Source organism: Mycteria americana, chromosome 11 (genome assembly GCF_035582795.1).
Source record: "Mycteria americana isolate JAX WOST 10 ecotype Jacksonville Zoo and Gardens chromosome 11, USCA_MyAme_1.0, whole genome shotgun sequence".
NCBI classification, from domain to species: Eukaryota; Metazoa; Chordata; class Aves; order Ciconiiformes; family Ciconiidae; genus Mycteria; species Mycteria americana.
In genome coordinates this window covers 13,039,948-13,054,926 of record NC_134375.1, presented here as the reverse complement: position 1 = coordinate 13,054,926, position 14,979 = coordinate 13,039,948, and the positions used below count along the sequence as shown (strand labels likewise).

General features: G+C 38.8%; 1 protein-coding gene across 5 annotated transcripts in view; it reads left to right on the top strand.

Moving 5' to 3' along the window:
* LOC142415435 (contactin-6-like) overlaps window positions 1–14,979 on the top strand; it is a 92,410-nt gene that overhangs the window by 20,666 nt on the left and 56,765 nt on the right. For 2 of the 5 annotated variants that reach the window (XM_075513767.1, XM_075513768.1), the window contains exons 3-4: window positions 5,999–6,202; window positions 7,874–7,976. The exons of 1 other annotated variant lie outside the window; for it this stretch is intronic. In XM_075513767.1, coding sequence (XP_075369882.1) covers window positions 5,999–6,202; window positions 7,874–7,976 — 307 coding nt within the window. Of the gene's footprint in view, window positions 1–5,998; window positions 6,207–7,873; window positions 7,977–14,979 lie in introns of all 5 variants that reach the window. 2 more of the 5 variants (XM_075513771.1, XM_075513769.1) reach the window with 2 other exon arrangements.

The following is a 14,979-nucleotide window of genomic DNA, read 5'->3' as shown; positions in this document are numbered from 1 at the left end:
ATATTAAACCTTTAACACTAAAAAAGAACCTACTCTATGGTGTTATGAACAAACGTTAGCACTTTTAGTAAAACTCAAACACAAGAAAGAAAAAAGACCCACTTTTTAAAAGGCATAGTTTATGTCTTAGACCAAGCAAGACATTAAAAATTTGTTACAGTTAATGAACAAAAAACCATAGCCTGTAATTAGCTTTTGAAAGAAAGAGCAAAGCTGTCCCATGAACCTAAACACCTCAATTCCTCATCCAGCCCCTCCCTGCCTATTTATGCACTGGCTGCTCTCCAGCCTCAGCTGTTGTTATTTATGAGGCTCATTAACACACCTTATAAAGTTCAGCACGTGACTCTCCTCTGCTTGTTAGTGAGGCTCTGGAGTGCAGAGGTGGGAAGGTAAGCTATATTTCTTTCTCTGAGAAGTGTCTCTTCTCTAGCTTAAGTTCTTTAGGTCAGCTGTTTTTTCCCTATGTAATCAACATATAGTATTATTTTATTATTGAAAAATAGTGCTTTATATAGAGCTAGGAGGGAGAGAAAAGCATGTAGGGAAGAGGAAGGAAGTTGTGAAGAAGCCTTTATTTCTGTAGCTATATATGAGCTTGATCTGACTATGATTAAGAAGCTGCTGCCTAAATGGTAATACTTGACACAAGACTGTGGGGTGGACTTATTCATTTATTTTTTAGAAGTGAAGCCTGATGTAAGGCCTGTTTCCTTCAAGCTGGCTCCCTGCAGAGCTTTAAGGAAGTTGCTAATCTTGTTAGGAGCAGCAGGATCATTCATGCATTTGCATTTACTTGTGCATAAGAGCTGCCAGGGTTTGAAGCGGGAATGCTGAGCTTGTAGGCTTTTCTTTATACTGATATTACTATCCTAAGGCTATATTAAATAAAAAAGACAAAAAAAACCCCAAAATAAAACACTCTTAAGGATGTAGGAGCCCTGTGGACATCCTTAGTGGGGAATATGCCAAATCCTCAGCCGGCAGAAGGGTGGGGAAGGAGGTGTGCATGAAAACAGGAGATGGGAAACTGAGTATGTGGAGAGGATGGGATGAGACAAGCAGTGCTGCCTTATGTAAAAGGATCTTTGACTTCTGCCTCAGGTTGTTTCTGCATTTTATATTAAGCAGTCTACTTGGTAAAATGCATAATATTAAAGTGAAAGTTTGAAGTATATCTCCCTTTATAAAGCTGAGTGCCTTAGTCATGGGTTTAGAGCCCCTTTCTCTCTGCTCCTATTTCTCAGGGCTCCTATGAATCTATAATCCTTTCCTGCCAGCTCTAGCAGGAGGGGGAGAGCCTCTTCCCTGAGACCAGCCTGTAGCTGTTCTCCTGCAGAACAAGCAGTATTGATTTGAATTTGCTTGGGCTGAGGAAAGCACTGAAATGTTATATTCCCTAGACTAGTATATCAGGAGTGATTGTCAGCTGCTCTTCTTCCTTCCCAGCTGTGCTCTGAAAGAAAGTGCTCACAGCTGACAGGCGTAGGCAATGCTCTCCTGCCTGGCCAAGCTCAGGACTTGCCTACCAGGCAGTGCTTGGCTGGAAGGTGAGGTGGAGTTAACCTACTTCTGGGGCCTCTGGGATGAGAAGGGAGACTGACACCGCATAGTCACCTGCCTTGGATTAAAAAAGCCAAACACACCCTAGAATTGCAGCACTAATAAAATAGCTCATGCTCTGGCATATGCATAATGAAGTCTACATTGCTGTAATTATCCCTCCACTGACATGTAGCCCCTTTGAAGTAAAGGCAGTTCTGTGCTCTCTAAGGCATCTTCTCACAGAGTCAAAAACAGCATTGGGATCGCTGTCTTTGGAGACCAAATATAATTTTCCAGTGTGCAGTGCTCAAATATATTAATTTGGGCTGAGACCAATGAGCTGTATGTGTGAAAAGGAGCTGTACTGTGATATTTATTATGCCATAGCTAGACAGAATGAAAAAAAGAAATTAATTACCTGAAGGTGATTAATGTTTTTGAAGCTTGTCTTAGAAAACACCTTGACACACAGGTGTTAAATTAAAAAATTGAGGGTAGAAATTGTATGAATAATATTTTATTATTAGTTTTTGTGAACTAAATCCTGAAACTTTCATAGTGCTCTGAATTTTATATTGTCATTATTTGTAGGTCCAGATATCAGAGGGATTCTCTCTGGGTTTAAAACTCCATAAGGATAGCAGAATTTTTTTCTGACCTAGGGGTAAATCATAGTTTCTCTCTATTTGTCTGGAAGAAGCTTAACTCTTACTGTAGGCAATTTCCTTCAAAAGTTTATGGGGGGAAAAAATCCCTGCAACGATCTGGGACCACATTCTGCTTGTTTGATCCATATCTAAAGCACCACTGAGTAAGGACTCACCTGAAATTACTCCAACTTGCTTCTCACCACACACAACAGCACCCTGTGATGGGTGAACATTTCTCTGGAGGGGGTCCCTTCCCCAACCTCTTCTCTCCCTTCTGCCCCACTACATAGTTTTACCTCACATGTTTCTAAAACATTTTTCTAAAACATTGCACATTGACTGTAGTGAAAAGAGCAATAGGAAAATTGGACTAATTTATCTGGTATAGAAAAACCTCTGTTCCCTTACTTTCAGGTATGTTGATTCATCTTCAACATCATGTGAAAAGTGGTTACTCCAGAGGGAAAGACCAGCCAAACAGGTCTATGCACAAAGGGAAAAATGAAATAGAGGAAAAAAAAAGCCACAAAAATCTTTGGTGCTGTTAATAGCCAAGATTTGTGTAAGACTTTTTATGCTGGAGCCCTTTCATAATGGTCTCTGAAATTCAATAATTCCGAGACTGTCATGGCTATGTTGAAGTGTGATCCCAACTGCTATCTGTTTCAGAAATCCTGTGGTTAAATGGAAAACAAATCAAAACTAAAAAAATAATTGTAACTTTATTTGTTCTTCCATAAAATAGCTGGCAGCAGCAATTTCCAAGTTCATTTTAGCTAGACTTCATTAGCAGGTTACTATCTCTTTAATTTCCCTTCTATGCCTCTACTATCTTCTCTTCAGCATTACCTTCACCAGAATCTTCCCAGCTGCTGATTTACTCATGCAAATGAATTTAACCCTAAAAGTGATGGCATGGGCCTTTTATTACTTTCTTTTGCTCATTCAGTGGGTCTGTTCCACATCTGATTTAGTCAAAGTGACCCAAAATGGAAATCTTTAAGTAGTAGTAGCTTCTTTTATAATGTGACATTAGATTTTCTAGCCTATTACATCTGTTGATGTTGTCACTTAACTTTCTAAGAAAAGATATTGTGTAAGGGAGTAGGCTGCTGGTATTATGCCTTAGAAGAGAAAAATGTTTGATCTCCAAAGTTTGGTTCCTTTCTCTTGAGATTTCATCCAACTCCCATTGAAGTCAATTAAAATTAGGGCTTCTACAGAGTTTAGTGGAGCTGAGTTAGGCTCTAGGCAAGTATGGTCTGTGGATTGGTGATGATGAGCCTGCAGTTAGAAGAGCGGTAGTGTTTATATCCCTCATACTGCAGGGGGGGAAGGATTTAAATATGAAAAGGAGAGGCATGTTCTTGTTCCCAGTTAATGGGAAAATTCATCAATAGGCCCTAAAGCAACGGTGGAGTACAGATGGGGAAAGAGTAACAGAAACTTCAGAAGATGAAGTCAACTGGAGCCCCCCTGAGAACTGAAATCAGGACAGACAAGAACTGGCGTGCTCTTGCTGATTAATTCACAGATTGACCTCATGAACAATGTCTGTGTAGCATGAAGTTGGTTTTAATAGAATTCTGTTAGGATTCGTATACTCTGTCCTACACAGAAAATGTAGTTGCATCACCAGGTCCTACATCAGGAATCTGTTTTTTGATGGCATACCATAAGATGGTTTGAAGGTCCTTCATGGGCATCCATTTAGTATCTCAGCAGGTATGGTGGTGCCTTATTAGAGTGAGTCAGTGCTTTCTTCAGCCCTGTAATTGCTAGCACTGGACTTTGGGAAGGTAACCTCCAAACTAATTTTTCCTATTTATCTTTTTAAATTACCTCCAGTTTATCATTAGATACACTAACCTTTCATGAAAGTCTGTGCATCCAACTATCAGCGGTTCAACGTCTCAGAGCAGTTTTGTTGCACATAAGCCCATATGTGCTTTGCGTAGGTCTGTGTGAGGAGGAAAGCAAGGGTTCCAGCTGTCATGAAAGGGATATCAGAGCACCAGCCCGCAGATGTTCTTGTGAAATCTGAGGAGATTGCAGATACAAGGTATTTCTTCCACAGAAATCCTAAGTTTACAACATACTGTTTAAGTGAACATACATTAAAGTATTTACCCTGCAAATCTTCAGTATTTTCTTTACAGTCTCTAACTTTCAGGTTAGAACTTCAAAAAATGAGTTGAAAAAAGTTTTGCCCACACCAGTCACTTTGGTCTGTTTGTCCAGCCAGGCTATAGTCATCAAACTTTGTGCCTGAGGCAGGAAAATAGTCTGTATATAGTATCTCTCTGGAAGACACATCGCATCATGGCTACATCACTCACATCTAGCTATAGGCTGATCCTCCCTGAGGAAAAACCCACCCATGTCCAGATTTTCTTCTGTAAATAGGTGCTTTAACCAGGTACCTAAAAGTACATAGGCATGCAAATGTGAAAACATGGTGCTTTTCTGTATGCATGCACATGTATATGTACACACATGTTGTATTACACTTTTAGGAATTGTTGCATTTTCTAAGTTTACTGTACATCAAAAAAAGTTTAGCATTAAGCTGTAGTAAAACAGAGCCTATGGCAGGATTTAGCCAAGTATAGAAAGTGTCATTGATTGCTCCCTGGAGATGCATCATTTCTAATGAGAGTCCTAAAATGTTAAAAGATGATAACCTAAAACTCCACAAAAGTACTGGAGTTTGCAGGCTTATTACCATACTGTACCCATGTTGTAACGGGGGGGGGGAGAAATGTAAATAATCTTTTTCAAATGGGATTGTTGATGGGGGAAATGTGTAGAAATGAAGCTGTTGGCAGAACACCGTTAGCTTATGAATTATACATTTAATTAAGGAAAGCTAAACTGGTAGATTTTTGAAACTTCTGATTTACTGTGTCTTATTAAAGACAGAATTTCAGTCCCGCTCCTGCTGTCAGGTACCAGCAGCAGCACGGAGCAGGCACAGCATAGGGCTGGCAGGACACCTTGGGTGTACTCGTGCTGCAGCATGCTGTGTTTTAAGCACTGAACCTGCTCGCTGCGGTACTGATGGCAGTGTAAGAAGGCTTGGCCAAAATGCCCTTCTGAAAAGCAGGGTCCTTGGATGGTAAGCTCAGATGGACATCTGCCCTTCCAGGGTGGGCTAGTCAAATAAATTAGTTTTAAGTTGCCTAGACTATAGGCATACGTTATTAAGGTATGCATTGTGAAACACTGGATGGAAAAAGATGGCAGCGAAGGGTTTAGGAAGTCAGAACAGAAGCATGGAGCAGATGTAAGTATGGAAGATAAGGAGAAGGCCCAAATGTGCAATAGGATCAAATATTAAATCTACAAAATATTTGTGTGCAGCTGAGCTCCCTCCTTCATGAGAATCTCATTATAAAGTTCCAAGTTACCAGTTTCATTTCTCCATATTCAGAGTGAAGAAAGGAGCTGTAACACTGACCAGTAATTTGCTATCTGGATGTTCAGAAGGAAAGTGTTATAAATAGAAATTATTTACTAAAACAGCTTTCTTATGGCATTGCAGCACTGCCATTCCTACTTAAAAACAGGCTAAGCAGGAAAATGAAAAGCAGCAAGGGACAAAAACTTTTGTGACCTTCTGAAGTGGCTTGAAATGAGTTTAAAACTAAAGCAATGCTTACCTTGCCTCTGCTAATTTGTGCATCCCCAGTGGTTTGCCCTGTAACTGACTCGTTCTTTCAACTGGCAATATTGCACTTAAGCACTAATGGGAAGCAGATTATACTGGAAAGGATGTATGATATGTATCTGGTGTTTTCTAGGCTTGTCCTATACATGGATCTTCAATGATAATACCTTATATGTTCAGGAAGATACTCGCCGCTTTGTTTCACAAGAAACGGGAAATCTGTACATTGCCAAAGTAGAGCCATCAGACGTGGGCAATTACACCTGTGTTGTAACTAACTCCAAAGCAGAGCAAAGTGTGCAGGGGCCACCCACTCCTCTCACTCTCCGCAGCGATGGTAAGTTATCTGGGCATGCTTGGCTAAAAACGTGCCGCCCAATGCGAACTGGTCCATCTCCAGTTATTGGAAATTGATACCTCATGGTATCAATTCTCCTGGAGGTATAAATACCTCATGGAGGTAAAAGGCTTCCAGTAAAAAGTTGTGCACTGGGACATGATCCTGCAGTTTCTGCTGGATTGAACAAGCTTTGAACTGTCAAGACAGGGATGATGAGATAAACGTATGAAAAGAAAGCAGTGCTCAATATCATTGAAAAATAGCAAGAGAATGTCAAATGGTACATTAATATTATTCATCTTATGGATGCCTGTGTTGAGGTTTAAATCTGGCAAAGCTTTCTAAATTTATAGTCTAGGTATAGCTCATATCAAATCTAAAAAGCTGTTTCAAAATGAGTCATTGAGGTGAGAAACACACCTGCACATATACAAATACCTTTCTGGCAACACTTCTAATTAAATGTTCACAGTGAGAAATATATACCTGGGAAATCTTTACACAAAGTTTGTTTTGTAAGTTTGCTCACCTAAATTTCAATATACTGTTTGCAAAGCAGTGGTGATAATCAGTAACAAAAGTCTGTATAGAGTTACGTTTCTAGGATAAATAAAACTCTACTGTGCATTATAGAATAATACTTCCACTATGAGACTGTGCTGCTTTATAACATAATCTGATCACCCAAAACAGTTACAGTTCCTCAGCTCAAAAGTTAATAATTTGGTACAAACTGTGATTGTAAATGCTAAAGATCTTTCCTGACTGTTTTCTTCCTTCTTCCATCATTCTACTTAATTCCTTTTCTCAGACTCATTCTATCAGTCTCTTTATCTTCTCCCATTCACTTTGGCCTCTGGGTTGGGTCCTAAAGAGGTAGCCTCTAAGGCAGTGGTGCAAATTGTATGTGTAATATTAGCCGCATCCCTGTTAAATATAAAATAAGAATCGGTTCATTTTCAGTGTGGTATCTAGGCAAAGACACTATGTGCAGGAAAATGATTCATAGGTGTCATTACTGTTGCAATGAGTTACACTAAAAGATGCATGCACATTTAAGGAGTTTGGCTAAAAGTTTAGTTTGCTAAAGCAATCCCAAACCTGCTGCAAAATTAAATGCCCTAAACTGATACTGGGTTATTGCTGGTTTATCAGGTGTTCAGCCAGATTTTCAAATGTGATAATTGCATCTAATTAGATGAGCCTTTCTCAAGTCTGGAGCTCACATTTGGATGTTTTAAAGAAGTTAAGTGATTTACAAGTATTTTGGAAGCAGAATTCCATAATTCTCTCTCGCACCTCAAATCTATCCAGTGTCCTGAGAAGTGGCCAATGCTTGTTAACACCCCTTAACAAGAGGTGTGAATCCTAAATTATCTCAAACCTTAATGCATAAGTATAACATACGTGTACACATAGAGCTTGTATAAAGTCATGCTCTTCAACGCTCAAATGCACAGAACTTACAAATTCACATAAGCTTTCAGCATAGGGTTGAATTTCACCCAGCAGGCTAAGCCTGCTCCATAGACATCACATGTTGATTGCCATGGGTGGAACATAAGGCTCTAACATTATTAATGCCATCCTTTCTTTTACACTGAAATTCTGTTGTACTAGACAGGTCTGAGGCTCAACTGGAGTGCTAGCTGTTTTGATGTTCAACAGGTGTGATGGGGGAGTATGAACCAAAGATTGAAGTCCGTTTTCCAGAAACAACATATGCAGTGAAGGGCTCATCTGTTAAACTGGAATGCTTTGCCCTTGGAAAGTAAGATTTTTGATTTTTATTAAGATGTGGGTTCTAACACAGTTCTACAGTGAGAAACAATGGTTCTTTCTAATTTGGACAGGAGAATTTTTTTGGTCAGAATGTGAATCTGTAAAACTTACTTTTTTTAACCTTATCTTGGTTTGCTTATTTCTGTTCAATGTGTTCACAAGGAAATAAGAAAACAATACCATAACTGAAGCTCACTTGGTTGTAGCTTAAAGATGGGGAACCAGAACAAAGACTATTTCCTGAGAGTTTTACTCTGGGGTGAGACCTTACTTCAGGTTACAGCATTCAGTGGTGTAACTGCACATTCACATCCAATCTTCATCAAAACAGGAATATTTTTCTGTGTGGTATTGTCGTTAAGAATGAAACTTGAGGAAAGAGAGCATGTACTGTCTAGAATGGATCTAACAGATTCACATGGCTCTCGGCACCCTCTTCTCCAAAGTGATGTGACGAGCCCTGGGAAGCCTTAGCGGTAGCCCTTCCTGCTAAAATCTACAAATCTATTAGGCTTGCGGGAGCCTATATTTTTCCTAGGTTGCTTACGCTGTTGTATTCATTTACAGAAGGAGTAGCGCATTCAAACAGCGAGGGGTGCTCTGTATTCAAAGAGCAGATGGTGACTGAGTAAGTGTAACCAGCCTACGAAAACTAGTCTTTCCAATGAGCATCCATTTTCCCTGGAAAAGCTAAAGTAACCTTAGATTGTTGACCTCTATTTAGTTTAAGTTCACTTTGACAATCTGTTTTAAGGCTGTAAGCTTTTAAATTGTTTAGAGCTTTCCCAGAGGTTAAAAGCCTGACTTGCAGACAGCACAAATTAATCAAATGTTCCTCTGGAACCTACACTGAGAAGTAGAAAAATAAAGCAAATAAAAAGTTAATAAGACAGGAAATGGCCTTCCCTTTCAGATGAGATTTTTATAGAAACTAATCTTGGGGCTAATTTTTGTTTAAGGATGAAGAATATTTCTACAGAGCCATATTCAAAGGTATATGCACTTTTTTGGCCCAAAACAAGTACCAGACTGGAATGCTCCTGCTAAAGCTGATTTCCCTTTCCAAATACTGTCAAGCTACTCCTCTTTAAATACTTCCCTAATTGTGTGTGAGTCAGTGCAGGCTTTACATTTCAAGTTGTCACTTCATATTTCCATCTGTTGCATGGAAAGCATTTAACAGTGATACACTGACTGCATAAAAGCATTTCAAAAACAGAGTAAATTATATGTACAAAACAGTGTCGTCTTACTGAAGGGGTAAAGATGGGTCACGTTAATGTGGCACACAGGCTTTGCCATTTTAAGAACATCTCAAGGAGGAAAACACTGGCCTGAAAGGACATGGATAACAAAATCCCTCTGCGAGCACAGTACTTTCTGTGCTGTGCTTAGAAAATGGAATGGCTGAGAGGGGGTTAATGCAGCTTTAATATATGTTTTCTTCATATATAGTACTGCAGCTGAAAACCAGTGCTACTATACTTCCCTGGAGTTATACTGAGTAAATACCAATGATCCATGGGCAGAAAGCCTTTCTTCACAACTTTATCGTACTGCTAATGTGCATCTACTTTAGTGTATGTATTTGAGAGGTGCTGTTTGTGAGTAAAGGCTCTTTAGTGGTGTGGCTAGAGAATTTCTCCTCTAGATTTTTTTGATAGGTTAGATGTTTCATACAGAACTGTACTGTTTTCAGTCTGCTGCTTTCTCTCTGAACAGAGCCTTGAACCACATTTTCACTAACATGTCAATCACTGAAAAAGCTTTATTTCAGAGCTGGCATTTATATGTGAATAAAGCAAGAAAAACAGATTGTGGATGAAATACTCTTAACTTATTAGATAAGGCCATATTTCTAAAGGTATGTAGGTGATTAGTGGCATTGTTAAAAGCTTGAAGTTTCCTATCTCCAGCTGTTTACTATTGTAGTTAGGCACATATAAATGCAGCAGTATGGCCGTCTGCACCTTTAGATGCCTAAATTCCACTAAAACACTAGCCCCTACTATTGTCTGTTTATGTTAAAATCAATTCAGCTCAACATTTGTTGAGCTATACCTCTGATCTGCCACAGGCACTAACGGTTATTATCTCTCTTGGATTTCAGAACTGCTTTCCCATTATCCATAATTTTCTGTATTCATACTGTTAGTCCACTGCTTCAGACAATGCTGTCAGCTGCTACTACCTCTGTGCTATGAATAACAGAAATCTTTCACGTCTAAGGCAGATTATAGGCAACCTGCTGTGGTTTTGGTCTCCAAAAGTCTTAAATGAAAGTACTTTCATGGTATTTAGAGAAATAGCATCTCTTTTCTATATGGATCAGCAAATCGTACCTATTGGACCTTGCTCAGAAAACACTTCCACATTTAAAATGCAAGCACAAGAGGCCAGACTTATGGCTGAGTTTTAAGATGCCTTTTTCTTGGGGGGACTCAAAGCCACCTAACCAAGAAGTACTCTGTCAGCTAGGCTGTGGGACTCCCAGAGGCAGGTGTATTCCACATACCTCTGTTGCAAAGCTCTTTGTGTTTTACATGAAAATATTATGACTGACTCTAATGGTCTTCTAGCCTGGTCATAAAACCTTGTGTGTTTTGAGGAAAGTAAAGGGGGGGGGTGTGTGTGTGTGCAAAGATTCAGTATTTATTCTTGGGAGGAGAGTTTTGAGGGACGGATCCCGAATGAACAAAAGTGCTTGGGCCAGCTCTTGACTGTGAATCCTGCTTTGCAGAATAGAGACCATGAATGGTAGAGAAGTTTTTGAAAAGTAAATTAGTTCTCAATGTGATGAAAATACAGTTGGGTAAAAAGGAATGTAAGTAGCATGCAGCTATCTGATGATTGGCATGGGGAATCTAAACAGGCAAAAAAGGTACATTATACTTAATTTTTTAAAAGAGGGAAAACTGAAATATGAAATAGTAGCTTGACTATTTCAAATACTGCAGCCCGTGGCAGTTTAATAGAAGAGATGAGACTTTGTGTTCTGCACTAATATTCATTATGTTGACAGTGTTTAATACTATGCCAGTATTAAAAGTCATGTTTTGGATCAAGCTACATTAATCATGCCATACATCTAAATTATTGTTCACTATATCTTTGAGGGGATTGAGTACCATGCAAAGAATTATGTTCAGTTGAGTTACTGTGCTGCTTTCTCTAGATTTCTTCCAAAAATAACTTTTTTCTGTTGCACAAATAAGAATAGTTTCTGGAATGAAAATAAGCAAAGTAGTTTTCATAGTTTTCATGTCTGGTGCACACATTTATTAGACTGTGTGTTTTACATTTTTCTTCATTCTCTTCTCAAAGATAGGGAAATAATCTGTTCAGAATCCCTGCAGATGGGCCATTGCCAGCTGAGGTTGTAAAGACCATATGTGAATAATATAAAACAGGATTTCTTTCAACTCAGAATATTCATTTTTCATGGGAAGACCTCACATATTCCTGTAAATGTATTTAGGGAAGGGTTTTTCTAGAGGCTGTTAGTATGAGTAGATAATAGCACAGCTACAAGGGTGTTCCAAATAACCATCTTTACTAAACTTACATAAAAATACCAGGCTTCGCTTCTTCATTAGATGGCTATTCTAGTATATTCCCAAGGAGTTTATGTAGGAGGCTATAAAAAGATCAATCACAGGATTCTAAAATCATATATATATATGAATGACTTCTGCCACCACAAGTGAAATTTGCTATTTTTAGCCCACATTCCTGATAGAGCTAATACCTTAAGATTTGTACTTTAAGGGATGAGCAAGAAGCTCTGGAAGAAGCACTCTTACATGGTTAAGGTGTGTGGCTTGTGACCACAGGAGAATGAGACGCTATCAGGTTTCAGAAAACTTTGCTGCTTTGCTGTTTCCCAAGTAATACATCAGGATGATTAGAAGCCTGAGTGCTTTAATTATTGTGCCCCTTGGATCCTAATTCTTCCTTGTGTCAGCAGTTGATGCAGACATGATAGCAGCTTTCAAACCTCAGCTTTGTCTCATTTGTTTAACTAGGCATGGTCTTCATTATCAAAGCTGTAGATTTAATTTTATTGTGAAGTGTCCTCAGATGCATAGGACAAAAGATGAGGCACAGATGCAATGCATCATCTGGCTGCTGACTCTTTGCTGCAAAAAGTTGGAACCTTCATCTTGGTGTGGGCAGTAATGCTGCAGACAAATTAATTTCATGTTCAGTGTGACAAGACTTGTCACCAACCAAAAAATATTTTCCATCGCCTTTTCTTTCTAAGTCAGTAAGTTATGGTTTTGTGATTCTGCTGCCTGTATGGTAGAATATAAATTAAATTAGTACTTCTAGATGCTCTGAAGGTTTCAAATAAACTACAGATTTATGTGTACAAAGACACTCTCATATTTATGCACTGTTTTCTTATTTACTCAGGTGAAAGCAAGATTTTGTCTATGAAGTGTAATAAATTTGAAAAGTGTACTCATTGTTTCTTTATATATTCCAAAACTTTTTATCCCCAAGCAGTATCTATTTTAATCTGGTTATTGGTAGAGACTAAATGAAAAAGAAGACCCACCAATTGCAGGACCACCCCAAATCTGCATAGGAAGGTACTAGTCTGTGTAGCAATGTCAGATATCGACCTTCAATAGAATATGATTATGCAACATAATCCTACAAAAATTCATAAGGCTATATTTATTAAACTAGGTTTTGTATACACTTACCTATATCTAGAGGACAGTTTCACTTAAAACATCAACTTGTAAATAGATAGTTTGTTACGCAAAACAATTTCATTCAAGTAAACTTTAAATTTAAATTCAGGGTCTTTTTTACATTGAAAGGTTTCATATGGCCTGCAGTAATGGCTGCTGTTAAGAGACTTGGTTATAAAAATGTAAACTAACATCAGAAGTTGAAACCAGCAAAAAAAACCCCACCTTCTGCAAAATACAGTGACTGAAGATGCTGGAAAGTCTATGATAATGAGGTGTCAGCAAAGGCAATGAAGAAATGCACATCTCAAGCTGCTGTGATAACAAAGGTCCTTCCTATGGATGATGGCACATGGCTGAGCTATAGATCTTCCTGCAGTCTGCTCGTTTAACCTATAGCTCAGGCTGATGAGGAGCTACTGTCCTGACAAATGAATTCCCTCTGCTGATAAAACTAGGCCACTCGGCACAAGACTCCCTGGCAGGAGAACAAAGTGCTGTTAAGTATTTATTGCAATTCTGCATTTAATCACAGCAAAGCTGATGAACCAAACTCTGAGGTTTTTATGTCATCCTGCTACAGTTACCATCAGAGGGAGTGCATTTCAAACACCCTTGTGTTTGGCCAAAAATGAGGCGAGTTTGCCTTGAAACGTCCCCAAGGATGTCATTATAAGTATGTGGTGTGGATAAGGAAAACAGGACAGTGTCTTCAGCTCAAACCTTGGTAAACTTGACAAGTTGACAAAAGGGGCCTTTTTCCAGAGCCCTGCCTCTGGCCTTGGTGTCAGTGCAGACTACTCATGAATAGTCAGTACTAAGAGAAAACAAACGGCTAATAGAATAGGAAATATTTAGATGAAGCACTTTCAGGTAGTGGAGCATGAATGAATGCATCTAATTGTTGGTTTTCTTCTCCCATATGGCTGTTAGTTTTCTTTAATCTCTGTTACAAAAAAAAAAAAATCCAGAAGAGATTGCCTTTAAAGTAACTAGTTAAATGCTTCTGGCGTTCAATGTACTGCATGCTTCTGTTATACAGTAGCTATTCACCCACTCTTTAATATGCAATAGTATTTTAGAAGCCAGCCGTGCTCTCCTTCGTGTCGTCAGCAGTCTGTATCAATCCACCGCAAGACTGCAAAATACCTCTGGTTGTTTTCCTGAGTAGAGTGTGGCAATTGTGGGACAGACCTATTCTGCACAAGAGCTGCATTTCTTTTAAATAACTAAAAAGTAACTTGGTTTACAGAATGTCTGCATGAATAATGTCATCCAAGGTTTGTGGAAGAGACAGTACCTTTTAACAGACCAACCAGTCCATTGGAGAAAAACAGAAAAGCCCTTTTAAAGTTCCTAGTAAGGAATACTATTAAACAAGTTTGCATCTGAAATAGGTTTTGGTATCATAGTGAAGGGCAATTAATAAAGGTGGTGATGACAACTACTGTTGTCTGAAAAGACTTGGAATTTAAACAACCTTATAGGTCTTGAACCAAAATGGGAAATAGAAGAATAAAATCTCAGTTGTTCTTTCCAGCTCTTTCACTGGTTAATGTCTGACATGTCCCAGTCTCTCTCATTCATAGCAAATTGTTCAGCTGTATTGGAGGAGTCATGTAAGAGTTGGAACTTGTGTGTGTATGTACATATGAGTTATCCATATATATAAATAGTAGTGCAGAGTTTATTCCAAAATCCAGAGCAAATTGTGTATAGTTTTAAACTATTTTCACAGGCAGCTCAGTTATGATGGACAATGTAAGGCAGCTAGAGAAATTATTACACTGCTTAAAAGCACTTGGAGATCCCTTGGTTAAATTTATGGTCTCGAGACTATGATTTTTGGTTTTACAGAGCAGGGGCAAAGGCAGCTTGGAGGCTCCCTTGCCAAGCTGAACTCCCACCAGCACAAGGAAAACATTTACAGACTTCCAGTGCACCCGTCCTATCTTTCAAGCTTAAATGCAGAACTAAGCAAATTTATGGGATTGTTATTCATTGCATGTTAGAGAGGTCTAGCTGTAAATTGTCCTGTATATAGTCTATTTCTGTTGATTTTATGTTTGTAATTACTCTGTTAACACCTGCCCAGCTGTTCAATCTGTGTAATTTGCTGAGTAGTCACACTTCTCCAGGGTCCTGGTTCTTCTGGCTTTGGGTCAACTTGCAAACATCATAGCCACACAGACTCAAAATGCAGAAATTACGTCTAAACTGACCTGTGTTAAGTAATTCATCCGTTCTGTATTTGTGATTTGATTTCTTTGGTTGATAAACAAGGATTTG